The 17,329-nt window shown below is 39.8% G+C and overlaps 2 protein-coding genes across 3 annotated transcripts; one reads left to right on the forward strand and one right to left on the reverse strand.

Annotated features, from left to right (window-relative positions):
- Positions 1-87: 87 nt before the first annotated feature.
- On the reverse strand, positions 88-10,832 carry uros (uroporphyrinogen III synthase). Of its 2 annotated transcripts, XM_027016787.2 has the most exons (11): positions 10,728-10,832; positions 9,899-9,980; positions 9,645-9,728; positions 9,443-9,539; positions 8,574-8,645; positions 4,171-4,245; positions 3,422-3,505; positions 2,810-2,895; positions 1,916-2,014; positions 1,539-1,554; positions 810-949 (listed from the first exon to the last, which is right to left on the reverse strand). In XM_027016787.2, the coding sequence occupies exons 2-11, from the start codon at positions 9,959-9,961 to the stop codon at positions 906-908; spliced, it is 720 nt and encodes a 239-aa protein (XP_026872588.2). In that variant the 5' UTR covers positions 9,962-9,980; positions 10,728-10,832; the 3' UTR covers positions 810-905. The 2 variants fall into 2 exon arrangements, with proteins under 2 accessions (XP_026872587.2, XP_026872588.2); XM_027016786.2 differs by lacking the exon at positions 1,539-1,554 and having other exon boundaries at positions 88-949.
- A 293-nt stretch (positions 10,833-11,125) lies between these two features.
- Positions 11,126-17,085, forward strand: zgc:92749 (elongation of very long chain fatty acids protein). The gene is made up of 4 exons (XM_027016796.2): positions 11,126-11,363; positions 12,823-12,954; positions 14,441-14,592; positions 15,678-17,085. The coding sequence occupies exons 1-4, from the start codon at positions 11,281-11,283 to the stop codon at positions 16,115-16,117; spliced, it is 807 nt and encodes a 268-aa protein (XP_026872597.2). The 5' UTR covers positions 11,126-11,280; the 3' UTR covers positions 16,118-17,085.
- The last annotated feature ends 244 nt before the right edge of the window (positions 17,086-17,329 follow it).

The following is a 17,329-nucleotide window of genomic DNA, read 5'->3' on the forward strand; positions in this document are numbered from 1 at the left end:
CTATCTCCTTACAACCCCTTACTCAAAGCAAACCCAGCTGCTTTGACAAATCTAATAGCCCATAAAGAACAACTCTTTAGACGCTGCTTTCGCACTGAATTTTATTCAAATTCAATATCCAAACGTACAAAAAGTCACACAGGATGCTAAATCTCCGGTCATTCCCTCTTAAAGCCATACACATGACGCAGGAGAAGTGGGAGGGGCATGTGTGTGCACATTACTCCTTTTAATTGGAAAAAAAGGATAAAAACCAGCAAATGTCAGTAGTTACTTTAACAACTTGACAGAACTTACATGCATATTACTGCACCGTATTCAGTAGATTTTCATATCTGGTTTCATTTTAACCAGGTTTGAACTGCAAACTGCTCTCTAGTCAACAATTAAATTACTCTATAGGTCTGTGTACAGGAGGCTAAAACCACTTTTGTTTTGAAGCCAGGGGGTGGGGGAGAAATCAAAGGAAACATACAGACAAACAGAACTTATCATGGAGGACAATTTCTCTCTGTAATAAGAGTATTAAAATTAGAAACACATAAATTTATTTCAAAGGCAGTCCAGGTTCTTTCCTAGCTCCCAAGTACACCTGAACCAAGGAATCAAGAGCACTGAATGTGTTGGGAATGGGGATTGAGCAGAAACGTGGACTGGGTTAGGAAATATTAGTCTAAGTGATTGCCTTCTCATGCATACTTTAACTAATGATTGCCTAAATATCAAAATAGCTGAAAGCTAAATCAAAACTTATCAATTTCTATGTTGATCTGGACAGACTCCGCTGATTCAGGGGCAGGTCAAAAGGTCACCAGTCTGAGGGGCCTGTGTTTAGGGCCTGTACGACACTCTTGGCGAGGTGCTGTGAGGTGGGTTTCTCAGCCAAGCAGCTGACCCTCAGCCCCTCAGCCTCCAGAGCATCTGCAGTGGTGGGGCCTATAGCGGCAAACTGAAGGACAGCACACAAACAGCCTGGCTCAGGATTTTCAACCATTCGTTTAGCCTTTGTTTTACAGACTGACTGACTGACTTAGTTGGCTCACTCACATTTAGCAGGTTGAAAATTATCCATAAGGGGAGCTATTACCACCCAAGTACAGGTGCCATGTAAGAGTAATGAATCACAATGACATTGTTCTTATTTATTCAAGTGTAGCTCCTCAAGTTTAGAATTAAGACATGACAAATTTAAAACTATGACTGGTTGCAGCCTCATCATTCTATTCAAAAGATGTTTTTTCTTCAGATTTATGGCATCAAGACTTGATATTACATAATTTCAGCAATTATCATATAATTGTTTGTATCTACAAAAACAGTGGCGAGTTCCCTCAAAAGTGCTGAAGCACAAAGCTGATGTGCAGTATGGTACAATGAGCATGCCTTTGAACATTAACACAGGTGTCAAACTCAGTCCCTGGAGAATGTGGCTTTCCTGTTTCAACCTGCCAGACTGAACTCATGCAGGGACTGAATTAGCAAGTGTGTCAAATCAGGTGTTAGAGCAGGAAAAAGAACTCTGCAGAAGTGTTACCTACCAGGACTGGAGTCTAACTGCAATGTCACCAACACACAATATATGAAAACAACTACCACAACTACAACAATTACTACTACTACTACTATTACTACTACGATTACTATTACTACTCTTACTACTACTACTACTACTATTATTACTAATACTACTATTACTACTACTACTACTACTATTATTACCACTACTATTACTATTATTACTATTACTACTACTACTATTACTACTATTACTACTACTACTATTACTACTATTACTATTATTATTATTACTACTACTACTACTACTACTACCACCACCACCATTACTACTACTACTACTACTACTACTACTACTACTACTACTACAACATCCCTTTAAGAAAATAACCTTTATTACCTTTATTTGGTCCAGCTGTGGTCCGACCAGTCTCTTCAGCAGCTCCAAACAGAACTTTACCCCGGAAGGACTAAAGAAAGCAATGCTGGCAGGTATTCCCTGACAAGCATGAGCATGGACATGGACACACACACACACACACACACACACACACACACACACACACACACACACACACACACACGTTAATACCAGCAGATGTGTCACATGTATTATGTCGTTGTAACTTAGAATTTCAGGGCTAACCTTAAATGGACCTTAACCTCTCAAACAAAAAGGAATGGTTTTTGCTTTTTCAGATTTAAAAATGTAATATAGCTTTTAGGTCACTTTGCTTTGTCAAGACCATTTTGTTAGTCCTAACTAGATAGGTTGTTTTCTGTCCTGGGAATGTATGAAAAACACAAACTGTGTTAAACTGTGAAACACCAGTATATCAGGAGCTAAAAGCCAGTTTAACCATACGTAAGATTAAAGAGAGAATATTGCTTCTGCTTCTAGACTCAGATGCAGTTTCCAGCACAAGCTGAATTTCTTCCAAGCTTTGATCTCGCATGGCCGCGCTCTCAGTTGATCAAAGCAATCGTCACTTTTGTAAAAGCAAACCCTGCCAGCTTGGGTGAATTGTGAGGAACTGAGTTTGCATTGCAAGGTATTCAAACAGAAGGTCACCTAGATTCACAAGCTGGGTGATCACTCGCTGTTTGAAACCGATTTATGAAACACTCCAAGATCATTAAAATGGATTTCCATGAACAAACCCCTATTGACCACTTTATTAGAAATGGCTACAATGGTTTGTACTGTATAGCACTTAATGAAGTAACCAGTGAGCATGGCAGGTGTTTCTAATAAATCTACAAGTCATTATCTGACTCAGCTAGGAAGACTCACCTGTTTAGAAAAATAGTGAGTGATGTTTATCTCCAGATCAGGATGATCCACTGTCTGATAGACTGTGACAGCCTCCAGAGGAAGGCCTGAGAGGGGGAAAGAGAAGGAACCCATGCTCTTTGTCACAGTAAAATTAGACACAGGGCTGTAATTAGTACTGGACCCAGGAGACTGTGACACCAGCAGCCTCAACACACAACAGTACAGGGAGAACAGACGCTATTCAATTACACTCTCGCTCGCTCCTTCTCCCTCCCTCTGATTCTCTCTCTCTCTCTCTCTCTCACACACACACACACACACACACACACACACACACACACACACACACACACACACACAGTTGTCCCAGATAGAAATACATTCCAACATATATTAGAACAAATAGAAATGCGTTCAACATGTTTCTTGATGTCTGTAATTAACAAAAGCAGGTGTGTGAAGGAAAATACCTGGCATAAAAAGCACTTTTGAATATGATGTACATTTTTACCACACATTTAGTACAAACAAATGTGAAAACTGAAATGAAAACTTCAGCATCCCACACTGACTGAGGTTAGTAAAACTGTCTCAGATATAACAATCGGTTTTCTGCTTTCTGTGTCTAACCATTTTCCCTCAGTGTGGTGGGAAGCACTTCTCTCTTCAAAGTACCACAAGGAAACAGCAGAGGCAAAATCTTCGGATCTTCTCCTACAAAACCAGTACAGGACAAGAATGACAAACAGCTTTTGGTTTGGTTCAGAGAACATGGGAAATTATTCTTTGGTGAAGTTTTGTTAACTGCTGACACAGGCTTCTTTATGATAGCATTTATCCTTTTGGTCATGTCTGCGTTTTTTAAATTCTTACTATTTGTACTATTTAGTTTCAGCTTATAACTATTGCATTACCAATTAATGCATTAAAATGTGTAGTGGTTTGTGAAAGTGATGTCCTTGTATGAGAACAGAAGGTTTTTTTTTTCCCACCTTTTAAAATATTGTGAGGACAGGGTGACTCATAGAAATTACACTAACAAACATCACAATAATGAGTACAAGATGTACTAGCCTAATTTAAAAGTAAATTTATTAAGAGGGCTTTCATGAACAAAGCATTACAGACCTGTGTAATTTTGAACAAAGGCACTTATGCTTGGATGCTGTTAATGTGCTAAGCAAAATGTGTTAAATTGTGAGGACTCTGATTGATAGGTCATGACATTCCTCGCTCAACAGTGGGTAACAGCGTTACCCATCACCCATCAGTCCGCTGCAGCCCGGGTCTGTGGGTGTCAGTACCGATCTATAGCAGGTCTAGAAACCCAAGGAGAACAGCTGCAAGTTAAGCGTGAGTAGAGTGGAGGGCATTCTCACTTTCCACAATGAGCCGGGACAGAACGTCAGCCGTGCCGGTGTGCTCTCCCTGGGGGTTAAGCCCCAGACTCTCAACTATACAGGAAAGGAGACATACACAATTAACCTACAGACACACAAATGCCAGTAATCAAAGACAGATTTTTGGTTTTAAATTAAAATAAGTGGTATTGAGCTGATAAAAGTAAAAAAATTTAAATGTTTGACGTAAGCAAACACATTTCACTTAATAAGCAAACAATAATTCAATTCAAAGCAATATGCAAGAAGTAGAACTTTATCCTATACAAATGGAGATTTTACATTAGCAGTTTATATATGTTATTGAATTCTGCAGTGCCTCAATTAGCTATTTTCAAGAACATGAACCAACCATCCTAAGACAGGTGATGGGGAGTTTCCTGAGCCCAGAAGACACTTCTGTTAACCCAGCCCCACACTGGTCCCTACAGGTGCAGGAGGAAGGGCCTGGGCCTAATTATTGTCAAACTGTCAGCAGTAGGTATGTGTGTAAACCACACTAGTAAACCACAGCTTGTGGAAAAGCCCCCCACCCCACCCCACCCTTCAGCTGTAGCCAAAGAGAGTTAACGCTACCACAGGTGAGTGTGTCTGTCTGTCTCTGTCTCTCTCTCGCTCTCTCTCTCTCACACACACACACACACTAATGAGCAACTCATTAGCTAATGAGCTAAAGAGGAAAGCAGCAGGGTCATGCGACTCACACCTGGGTGCAAGTCGGCCACCATGCTTTTGAAGATCTGGAACGATACAACTAATTTACAGCCATTTGACGAAATGTTTACTACAGATTGATAAACACATATATTGGATGCATGATATGGACAAAAATGCTATATTAATATGTAGTTCTAATATGCAACAAAGCAAAATATGGTCAAAACATTCACATCTGTTTTATAACGTGAACACAGTCATTTATCGCAATAGCCACAGGACACTCATCTGGAACATCTGAGATGGGGAAGGATGTTTAAGGCAATTAAAAAAAAAAGCTATTGGTTAGAAGGTTCATTTGCATAGAGCAGTCGTTTGTGCATCAATGTGATAAAGAAATAAAAATGGCAATATATTGCATAGTCTTAACTGACATTGTATGCATGCATTCGTTCATCTGACATCACCAGGTCAGTGAACTGAGAACATAATCCCTTTTACAATAATGGAATCCCAGGTCCAGGGAGCCCATGCACTGTGCATTTTAGAGCTCCTCCTGTTCCAGCAGCCCTGAATCAGCTCATTCTGTAGAGCAGAGTTGAATGGCTTCATAATTAGCAAGGGTGTGTCAGACGATGAAAGACGCAATTGTGCAGAGCTTAGAGAATAGAAACAATACTATTTATATCCATTTTACATGTCTTTGTCTCTGCTGAATAATTCACATTGTCATGTAATTGTGATGTCTAGAATGGTACATCCATATGAAACTGGTGGCACTGAGCATGCATTAACGGTGCCAGTGAGGCTGGGTATGGCCTTAGTCCCCGGGGAGGCCAGTATGGATCTACTGTGCTGTAGAATGCTTGGTGGGGTAGTAGGTAAAATCCATATGAAACTGGTGGCACTGAGCATGCATTAATGGTGTCAGTGGGGCTGGGTACTGCCTAGTTACTGGGGAGGCCAATTTCAATTTTATGGTTTAGGAAGATGTGCTGTTTGCCCTGTTTTAGCCCCGTTGATATGCACATCAAGGTTGGGGTGGTGAGACCAACATCCTCACATATTGGCCTTAAAACAACCACACATGTACCCAATTCAATCTTGCCAACCGTTGTGTTAACTGTGTGTTAACAATGCTCACTACATACATACATACATACATACTCACACACACACACACACACACACTACTAGTTATTCAATGGAGTTGCAAACCCAGACACAGCTCAGAAAAAAACGACACTCGACTATAGCGAAAGGTGACCACGTAAAAAAAAGGGAAACATTGAGCGTATAAAACAAAGTAGCGGTTAGAGATTTGGCAAATTTTTCTCCCCAACCCTCTTAGATCACTCAAACGTACTCCTTGCAATCGGTGTCTATTGGTCAACATGATCCAAAATACAATCCAATACAGTTGGCACGCATCCAAAGAGTAAATAATAATCCCCGGTGAGAGAAATTGGAAACGGTAAGTTCCCAAAACCTAGCATGTGTCAGCCAGGTGTCCGGACAGGTGTTTCCTCCGAACAGGTATACGCTACCCTATTCCTGTTTCCTTCTTTTCCATTTAACAAAGTCTCAGTGTCCAGGTCTACGTTTCTGGTTGGCTGATCGGTCCCAGTTAACGTCTCATACTACTTATGGCCAATAAACACCCCACTCGCGTGACACACCCCCTCCCCCAAAGGTTTGGTATTATGCAATACAAAACCATAACCAACGATAGAACATCACATACGGGAGTAGCACCAACACACAGCTTGTGCTTGTGCGATCGTCAAAGTGGCTGTGCGGGTGCAACGCGGTGGATACATTTAGGGAGGTTCATTCAGTGTGTGCTGTTTATGTAGTACATCCAGGCGAGACACGGCAGGCAAAAACAAAGTCTTATAATGCACTAGTCGATTTTGGGCCATTTTTCTTCCATACCACGTCTTCTTTCAGACCACTAGGAAGAAGTCGACCAAAATACACATTTAGGTGTTTATTCTTCTACACTTTGTGTCTGTAGATTTCTCAAATACCCGAAAAGTGAACATGCTAACGCAACATGCACTGCAGTGACCGCTGACTGCACCACGCCATCACAGGTGCCATGAAACTCTTTCAATGCACAATGCTGTCCGATGCAAATATGGTCATGGTCAAGCGTGAAATCTCATTGGTTGCAGTAGATTTCTGACAACGTGATTTGTTCAGATGCGTCACGTGACATGCTGTGACATTTTTTAGTTTAGCTTCGTCGGGAACTTTGGAGCACACAGCAGTGGCTGATATTATTATACATGTACTAACAGCGTAATTCCAAAGCGCCATTTCATTCAGTATTTTGTGATTTGTCGTCACTTGTACTTTTTTACCATACACTTTTCCTTTAGTCGCAGAGTGGACAATATTAAAATAATATAACAAAACAAATGCGTGACTAATGAGTGTAGCCTAATTTTTCAGGACATTCAAGTTGAAATTTTTTTTTCTGTAATGGGATTGCTCCTGGACAAAACATAAAATAGTTTCACACACCCACATCAGAGCAACAAGGACAATTATGTGCATGTGTGTGTACACATTTGAAGGTCATGCTGTTAATTTAGTTATTACATGTTATTACATTGTTCTATATTACTGGTCTATTTTTCTATTATTAGAGATGTTCTATATCATTTCTACTGATATTAGATATTGTGTCGGTAAACAGTGGCTTCCAATAAAAATGTATGAAATTTTATAATATATCTGTTTAAAGCCCTTTTTCTCAAAGTGAGTTTCTCACACTCTGAGCCAGAACTCTCCACTTCAGTAGCACTTACATATACCAAATATTTCAGTTATATCCATATTTATTTTCAGAAGGTTTTTACAGAGGGGATTGTTCATATATCATTCATAACCTGAATTAACCATTTTATGCTTAACATGATGAAAAACATGATGAAAATGTTTTTCCTCCCTCTGTAAAAACCTTTGAGTCTAATATGTCAATAAAATGAAACAAAAAAAATTGAATCTCACATTATCCACTGTTCAGATTTCTGATCTTGAAATGTATGCAAATTAGCACATATTTAATTAAATAATGCATCATTTGCATTTTTAAACATCAAATTTCAGAAATATAGTAATACAAAAAGTAATTGCCTTAATGTAAGTAATCGAGTGGGGAAGTTTCATGGTGATATCTATTAGTTCGAATTTCTCCTCTATTCACCTGTAGTGTCTTGCCTTAAGCCCATGTGGAACTGGTGGCACTGAGAACGCATTAACAGTGCCAGTGGAGATAGGTACAGCCTTAGCCATTAGGGAGGCCAATGTGGGTTTATGTTTAAAGAGTTCTGTAGCTGTTTAGCTGGTTTAGTGAGTTTGAAGGTGGGTGGGTCTGGGACCTTACTGCTGAGCCTTCTGAAGGTGTTGTCACGCTTAATTCAGCCAACCGCAGACATAGGTGCTGACCTGTTGACCTCCGTGAAGAGCTTGTGTGGTAGTGGTGTGTTAGAAGCTTATTATGAATAAAGTGAGAAGGCTGAATCCTATGTAAAACTCTAGAAATGGTATGGCACAGGATTTGACATCTTATCCTGTATATAATTACATTTACATATATTATACTCAATATTCTGCTAACAAAATTGAAGCTTGGCATGGCTATGCAGTATCTACCTTGATTAAAAGACTGGGTTTTGTAGCAGATTTAACATATAATAGCAAAGTGGCTAACCTACCTAATGATGCAGTAGCTTTCCCAACCACATACACTGATTTTGCATTCCACTTCTCTTTTACCATGTTCCATTCTGAAAACAGAAATAAGCAAACAATTGAATAATTCATTTTAAGAACTTTCAAAATGTCATTTTCAGTCTATACAATATCAAAATCTGGATCTGTTTAATATTACTTACAGCTACACTAAAATACATATTTCTGTGACATTCAGGCAACTTGATATAATTAGGCTTTTCTATGTTCGAACGGATCCCCACCAACGTTCCAGTATTATCGGATGGTGAAGTGACACCTAGTGGTCAGTCTGTATTAATGCAACAGATATCCAGTATCAGTTCCACGGTTGTAGAACACATTCTGTGATTTATGAAGCCATGCACACATGATCTCCAAAACAGTATTATTTAGCTCACTCTGTAAAGGGCTTCTTTCCTAACTGTATTCCACCATTCACCAGACCCCATCCAACTAATAAATAACTTCAGAAGAAAAGCATTGATCACATGTGGTAAACTGCATTAGACAGAAGTAAAAACTACATTTCTCTAGGAGGAAAACTCTAGGACCAGTGACCATCACTCTAACAGTAATAAATGATGGTCTGCAGAGCTCTATCTGTTAGAAAGCTCAGGTAGATGTGTACAGCGCTCTAAAAAATTTTTCACAGTATGCAGACCAGCTGAATGATATGCAAACCTTCTATGCCTTAGTCAGATTCTGCAGAAAAACATTTACCCTAAGACTCAAAGGGCAGGGTAAACATGGCGTTTACTCTCTTATGTTGGCTGTGGTGGTATTTAAATGCCTTTGCTGTTTCAATATCTAACATGAATTTGTGAACTCTGCAGAGGTTCCTATCACTGACCTTCTCTCAGGGCGCTGTTTTCAATACACATTTTCACAGCCTCGACTGCTCTCGGGCTTGTAAAGATGAGTCCTCCATGCTTTTCTGGCTGAAAAACCTGCAGGTAAACAGTTACAAAAGAGCTCTTATTAATCACCTGCAGTATTCGTCTGTTGATCCTCAGGGTAATACATTTAACGTGAGTGAGTGAGTTTATACTAACCCTATCAGACAAGGCAGTCAGGGACACAAACTTAAAAGACAGAACAGGAATCAGTGTTGCTGAGAGTCCATGTCTAGCCAGCTCCTGCAATGTACAGGTCAAATGCCCCTTTTAGAAGACATGCTTAACTGTGAAACCACCCCATTTACGTTGCTCATCACACACATCTGGTAATACTGTCGACGCTCCCATCCTATACGTATTTTATAATGCTGACATGCATTAGAATTTAACGTTGTAGAATTTGCCATTACCTTGATATATGGATCTGGTCCGCTGTCGCTCTCTCGGGGCTCTTTTAAAAGCAGTACATTCATATTTGCCTTCTCCTACAAACTAAAAGTGCGGCAAGTTTGCGATAGCCAGATACTGTCGTCAACTGAATCCAATGAATTGTTAATTCAACCATACAAAGTGTCAGATGCAACTAAATGAACATTGATGCGCGCCTACAAACGGTCTCAAACAATGAATAAGCATAATTTAACAACGCCTCCAAAATGAACACATGTACGCCTCTGATAACTAGAGGCTAATGATAATGGACTGCCTGTCCAAAATATACCCATCTAAACAAATGCGTTAACTAGAGTTAGCAAACAAGGTTTACACGGCCAGTGCAGCAGACAGCAGGAAAAAAATCGTCTAAACACTAGCACCGCACTATTACAACCCTTGACTGAATAACGTTACTAATAAAAAATGTTGGCTGGCTAGACACAGTCCTATATACAACAACGCCCTGTAACAGTCGGGAGACTTGCTAAACCAGAGCTGCTCAAATCCAGTCCTGGTGATTTACCGCCCTGCAGTTTGGCTCCAACCCTAATCTAACGCACAAGATCGAATTAATCAAGTCCCTCATTACCGCCTTGATATTATATTCAAACGTGCTAAATTAGGGTTGAAAACAAACTCTACAGTGGAGTAGATCTCCAGGTTCGCCATAGTCGCTCCAATTGGCCATACCAGCCAGCAAGCTAGCGAGCCAGCTAACGAGGCAACTTCATTATGATCATTATCCCGTTTCGTTTTCTTACAGTGTTTAAAGTGGAAAATATGATCTTGAATATAATCGCGTACTTATATGTAGAAAAGATGTGCACTTTTATTCCGCCGTGCGCATACTTGAGACGATATATCCTAACATTTTTTCGTTTGTGTATCCCGTGAAGTCGCAGAGGACCGTTTTACGATGTTTCAAAATTAAAGCTCCAATTTTATTGTAATAGGTACTCTTTCGATTTTCTTCTGATATGACACAAATAGCTATTATGATTAAATTTGAACAAATATTACATAGCTTATATGTAAACACTACTCAGAAACTCATATATTATGTTAGGAAATTCAATTTCTTTCGAATGAGAGCTCTTATTTTGAAACTATTCAAAGGGATTACGTCATTTGATGGACGTGTCGCCGTTCTCTCGCCCATCCTACAACGCCTTACTTTCATTTGTGAAAGTATAAAATGAGAATTCGATCCGAGTGTCATATTTCATTCCTTAACTGACAGTACAGCGAACCTATTCCCACTGGCATCAGTTAATGTGATAGTTCTCACTTAATCGGTGAGAATCTGTTTCGAGGAAACATTTGCTGTGGTCCAATAAATATTCTTGTAATTGTAAAAATGAACGAGACGCTCGCCGAGTATTTTGAATTTGAGCAGCGCTTTGACGAAAGAGCGGCGTTTGAATGGTTTCAAGAAAACTGGTGAGTAAACTTCACCGAAAGCCGACCAACTTCTAATTTCTCATTAAGATAGCTCTTAATGACGGGCGTCTTACTTTAATTATGAAAGGTGTTGAGGGCTATTTCTTAATTATATGCCTCAAAGTTGCAGCTCTTTCAGCCATACGCATTGCTAACAGGTGTATAGAGTCGAGCCCATAGACATACTCCAAGTTAGTTTGTATAATTTCTGTCCTGCTAAGTTTCCCCGTTCAATAGTGGTATTCATGAAAGAATAGTCGAATCACTTAATACAGAGTTCCAGACTTCCTCTGAAACCAACGTCAACACATGATCTGTCATATGGGAGATTTATGAAATGGGTTTCCATGGTTGAGAAACTATACACATCTGCGCACATAAGATTATTATGCACAATGCGAAATATCGCCTTTTGTAGTATAAAAGCATGTCATGACTTCTTTGGATTGATGATTTATGTTGCTGTAAGCTACTGATCATTGTTTTAAAAAGGCTTTATATCAATAAGGCGTTTTGTAAAGCTGTATTGTATTTGTTGTTATTATTTCAACTTTGTTTAACTGTATTACAAATCAAACATAGTGTTATTGTTTGCTTTTGGGTGTATCAAAAGTGTGCATGACAATCAAACTCTTTAAAATGGTAACTTTATTTGGACTACATTCTATATAGCTACATAAACCTGTACTTCATACTTTACCTGCTCTGAGCGCTCAGTACGACTGTATACCAGCCCTGTGTGCAGACAACCCCTGCAGACAAATACTGTATTTAATTATCCCTCAGCCTATACAGTAGTTGTCTAATCATAAATATCAGCTGATGGGTTAGCCAGTCTGTGACCTCAAGCAGGTGTCCATCTACCTGTTGTATAACTTTATCTTACAGCATGGTGAGGCAAGACCTATTTTACTTTGAGAATAGTTACTGTGTTTTATCTTTGCTCAATATTACACCACTCTAATCAGCTCCATCTCTAAAATTCTGAGCTTCTAGTTTGAACAATAGGTGTCTGATCATGGTCCTGTAAATATCAGGTGATGGGTTAGCCCATCTGTGACATCAAGCAGGTGTCCACCTACCTGTTGTATAACTTTATCTTACAGCAGTGTGTGGTAAGACCTATTTTACTTTAAGAATAGTCTTTTATCTTTTGTCAACATGCCAGTCTAATTAGTTCCATCTCTAATGTATGAACTTCCAATTGACAGGTGCTGATTCCCCTAAATTAAATTATATTCTCCTATATTTTTATACATTGTATTTATATGCTTTTACATTCTTATATAAGAAATATAAAAATGTGTTAACTGTTTTCTTTATTTTTTGGTATCACTGGATAGTTGTAAAAGAATTGCACTACAAGTTGTCTTAACTATGTATCTGAGGAATAAAATTGGCTTTGACATTCTATGCTGTCCTTAACTCGAGTCTCTGTCTGTCTGTGTGTGAGATACAGGACCACGTCATTTGTCTTCTGCACCGTCTATGCTGCCATTGTTTTCTTAGGCCAGCACTTTATGAGAGAGAGACAGAAGCTCGACTTGCGCGGACCTCTCATGTTCTGGTCACTGAGTCTGGCAGTATTCAGGTGAGTAAACTCACGCACAGCAACTAAACTAATTATGTAATGTGCATTCCTGAACTCGGGTGAGGGAGCCAGGACCTGAATGATCTTATCAGCTGGCTGTTCAGTCAGAGTAGTTGAGAACTGGGGTTTATGTAAAGAGGTGTCTTAGAGTACTAATCAGGGCTCATTTGTGAATTTTGCACCTTCTGTAAAGCCGTTCGCATATTTTTATATTTCACTTATCTGGTACTTGAACTGGTATGGTTGTTTCTAATGTAATCATACACCATTATGTAACCAGCATAATCGTTTCTGCACTACATGTAAGCCTGCACTTTCAATAAATCTCACAGCTGTTTTGGACCAGGGAAAATGTGTTTTGAACTGGATATTATTGGTATGGGTATTGGCCAGTGATTTTGCCATAATTGCATAAAAGTTCAGGTTCAAAGAGTTAAAGCACTGTGATGACTTTTACCTATTACTTTACCTACGACCCCAAGCAAATTGTCAAAACAATATGTCTGGAATAAAATCCTGGGGCAGACTTCACTTTCTGAACCATCTATCCTCTGTTTGAATCATAGCTTCAGCCATTGTTTCTTTGAGTATGGTACTAAGTTGATCAGTGGGAATTATTCCTCTGCTTATGTAAGCTATTGACATGAATTCCTAAATTAGACATCTGTCTGAGCCTTTGTAAATGAACAGGTGTAGCATTTTCCCTAGCAGAGCTACGTGGGAAGTTTCAAGTTTCGCCTCTCTTTAGCTGTTGGATTATGACGCAAAACCCACGCAGGTTTGACGCAGGTTTTTGATCAGAACCTACATGCTAGTTAGTTTACAGATTACACCTGCTTCTCTGTCCCTCCTTCTCCATAATAAATGAACACATTCCAAATTAGTATAGGATTGGGTTATCTAAACTTTTGTGGGGGGGAGAAATACTATAGATGAGACCTGCTAAGTTGCAAAAAGAGTTTACTGAATTTATGATGTTAATTCAAGGACTTCATAATTCAAAAGATCCAGTGATATTTTGTAAAAATGTATGTAGGATAAATCACATCACAACTTTTGTTTACCAGTCATTTTTCTCATTGACAAAAAACCTTTAGAGTCAGAGTTTCTTTAACGAGCATAGGAACATGGCCTCAGCGGTACACAGACAGTGTAACTTCAGTGGCATATGTGCTTTAAGGTTCTCCACCATTTGATTAGGTTCTTCTCATTGGTCATCAAACTACAAAATAAACACCCAGAAATTCAACTTCTCTTCCCTGTCAAGACAAGACAAGACAATACACCATACAAGACATGAATTAGGGTGGATGTTGTTGTTTTTTTTCTTTTTCTTTTGGGGGCTACTTTGCACAGATATATGTGCCTCAAAACATGGTTATATATGCAATTACATGGCAGAAGCAGCACTGAGGGGAAAAAAATTAATCTAGACAAGTATCTTGCTGTGCTATAGTTGACAGGGTTATTTGTGTTTGTTCCTTAGCATTATTGGAGCTATCCGTACAGGATCCTACCTGCTACATTTGCTCACCTCCAGTGGGTTCCGAGAGAGTGTGTGTGACACCAAGTTCTACAGTGCCCCCGTCAGCAAGTTCTGGGCATATGCCTTTACCCTTAGCAAGGCACCCGAGCTTGGTAAAGTTACAAACATGCATACGCAAACCCTCTCTTACTTGTACTTACAACACTTGTAATCATCTTTATATTTTTATTTTGCCTAATATAATACTTATTTGTATAAATCTGTGCAAAAATAATCATGATGATGTAATGAAGTATTATTTCACAAACCCCAAAACTATGTTTGAGACACAGGTACAGCGTAATAATTGCTGTGGGGAGAGTGAACACACGTGGGCCACACAAAGTGCAAAAGGACATTCGACTTGGATAAACTTACTTTGTTAGGAAAAAGATGTGAGCACAAAGGAAAACCTGACAGCAAAGTCTAACGTTGAGAGCACTGGGTGTTAAATGAGATTAAGTAGCTGTCAGGTGGGGCAAATACAGGAAAAAGACAAAACTCTTGCCTCCAAGAGTAGACCTATGAGTGTGGAAAATGGGATATAACATTGGTTATTGCCAAAAGAAAGGCACTGGCTAAATGGCTTATGACAATTTTAATTCACTCTGCAGCATTTGGAATGTGTCTGACTAGTAGTATCAGTAGAAGTAGAACAGTATATAACAGTAGCAGTGTTATTTAAAGAAAGTAGAAGGAGTATTAGTAGAAGAAACAGTAAAAGTAATAGTTGCCACTTTTCTGGTCTCCAGTTAATACTTGAAGATTAATACTTGAGAAAAATATAAATATGGTCACTTCAAATGGAGCCCAGGTGACAATCATTTCCTAGTTACCTGCTGGGTTTTTCTGCCTGCTCTCTCCTCAAAAGCTGTTACACAAATACCCAAAAGCCACTATATTTCTTTAACACAGTGATTCTCAGTTCCACGCTACATTCTAGTGTTTACCTGATTCAACTGAATCAACCCCTCAGCCCTCCATGAACAGATCAAGGTTCTGAGTTTTGCTCGCTCTCCTGCCTGATCTAGCTCAGCTTCTCATCAAGCCCTTTGTGAGCTGGATCAGGTTTGCAGTGGGGCTCTGGGACTGGGGCTGAGGCCTCTTGTGTTAGAAATCCCACAAAAAAGATGTTTACTGCAGAGAAAAACACCACTGCTATAACACTATGCCTGCATTGCTTGTCACGTCTGCCCAGGTGACACGATCTTCATCATCCTCCGCAAGCAGCGCCTCCTCTTTCTGCACTGGTACCACCACATCACCGTGCTGCTGTACACCTGGTACTCTTACAAGGACCAGGTAGCTGGTGGCAGCTGGTTTATGACCATGAACTACGCCATCCACTCGCTCATGTACAGCTACTACACAGCCCGTGCAGCCGGCCTGCGCCTGCCGAGACCCTGCGCCATGCTGGTCACTGCTGCGCAGATCCTGCAGATGGCCATCGGCCTGACGGTCCTTGTCCTCGTCCATCACTGGCAGCATGATGCTCACTGCCCATCCAACATGTCCAACATTACTTGTGGTTTGCTCATGTACCTCAGCTACCTGCTGCTTTTCTCTTTGTTCTTCTACCAGTCCTACCTAAAGGGGACAAATGGCAAAGGGCAAGAAGGAAGGGTTAAAGGCGACTAGAGAGTTGTGGCATGGTTTGGCCACTAGGAGGAGCAGTGGCTGTAGAGCAGGGATCTCCAAGCCCAATCGTGGAGAGCTGCATTAACTGAAAGAGGGGTGCAAGATTATGATTGGAGTTGAACTCTGCAGAAAAGCAGGATCCCTGGAGGAAGGTTGAAGATCCCTGATCTAGTGGGTGCTGAATTCCGCCACAGTAGGGGATTTCCCTGCTGTGACACCGGTTTCCCCAGATATTAACAGACAGATCAAAATAAAATTCATTAAAGGCCCTACACAGTTTTTTTTTAATCTATGAAAAAAAATTTCTGCAAAGAATGCTATATATTCTAGTTATCTTCCAATATTTTTCCCAAAACTATATTAAAAGGAGTGTTTTGAATTTTCTTTTTTCTCTGTCACGTTTTACCATTCTGCTGTGTTGGTGTGGACCCCAGCAGATTGATTGACAACCTCAGTGTTAACCGTATCCCCCGAGTTACAGTTGTCAGTATGTAGCAGGCTGGAAGTCGGATCACATCATCACCTGTATGACCCTGAACAGGTGAAAGGCTGCTAGGGGTTTCGGTCAACAGCGGACTCCGTGAAGTGTTTACACATAGGCTAATCAATTTATCTGGTTACATTAGAGGACACAACAGTTGCTATTTTAAGAGTATATTTAGAGCGGTAATATCTCTTACATATTGATCACTTTTACATTAGCGCTATTAGCTCAAATTAGCTATAGTTAGCTAGCTAGCTAGCTTATATTGTTCTGGTTAACCAGGTCTAACAAGCCTTGGGGTGAACGTGGGAAAGTCAATGACTATTGGCAATTTTGTAATTTATAAAATAAATCTGTAGCTGAGCTAAACTCTAGTCTGTACATTTTGTATATTCTCATTGCTTGCTACATTATTTAACAAAGTGTCAAATGAAAACAAATGACTGTTCTTTAAAAATAAAGACTTAACAATTTATCATCCACATTGCCACCAGTAAGAGGGGAAAAGCTGTTGCTTTCACCTTGAATCTGCTGGCAAGTCCAAAGCTGTACCGAACCCAAATCAAATGAGTTCACAGAAAAATGCCTACTACAAACTCTTGTATTGTGTGTCACTTCAACCCCAGAAAGAAATTCGAGCCAGTTTGATTTGGACTCATTTTCTGGAATAAAGTGTTGGGTGCAACTATCCGCTTGTATCCAAAAACTGAGCATTTGTACATGCACGC

This window comes from Electrophorus electricus, chromosome 14 (genome assembly GCF_013358815.1).
Source record: "Electrophorus electricus isolate fEleEle1 chromosome 14, fEleEle1.pri, whole genome shotgun sequence".
NCBI classification, from domain to species: domain Eukaryota; kingdom Metazoa; phylum Chordata; class Actinopteri; order Gymnotiformes; family Gymnotidae; genus Electrophorus; species Electrophorus electricus.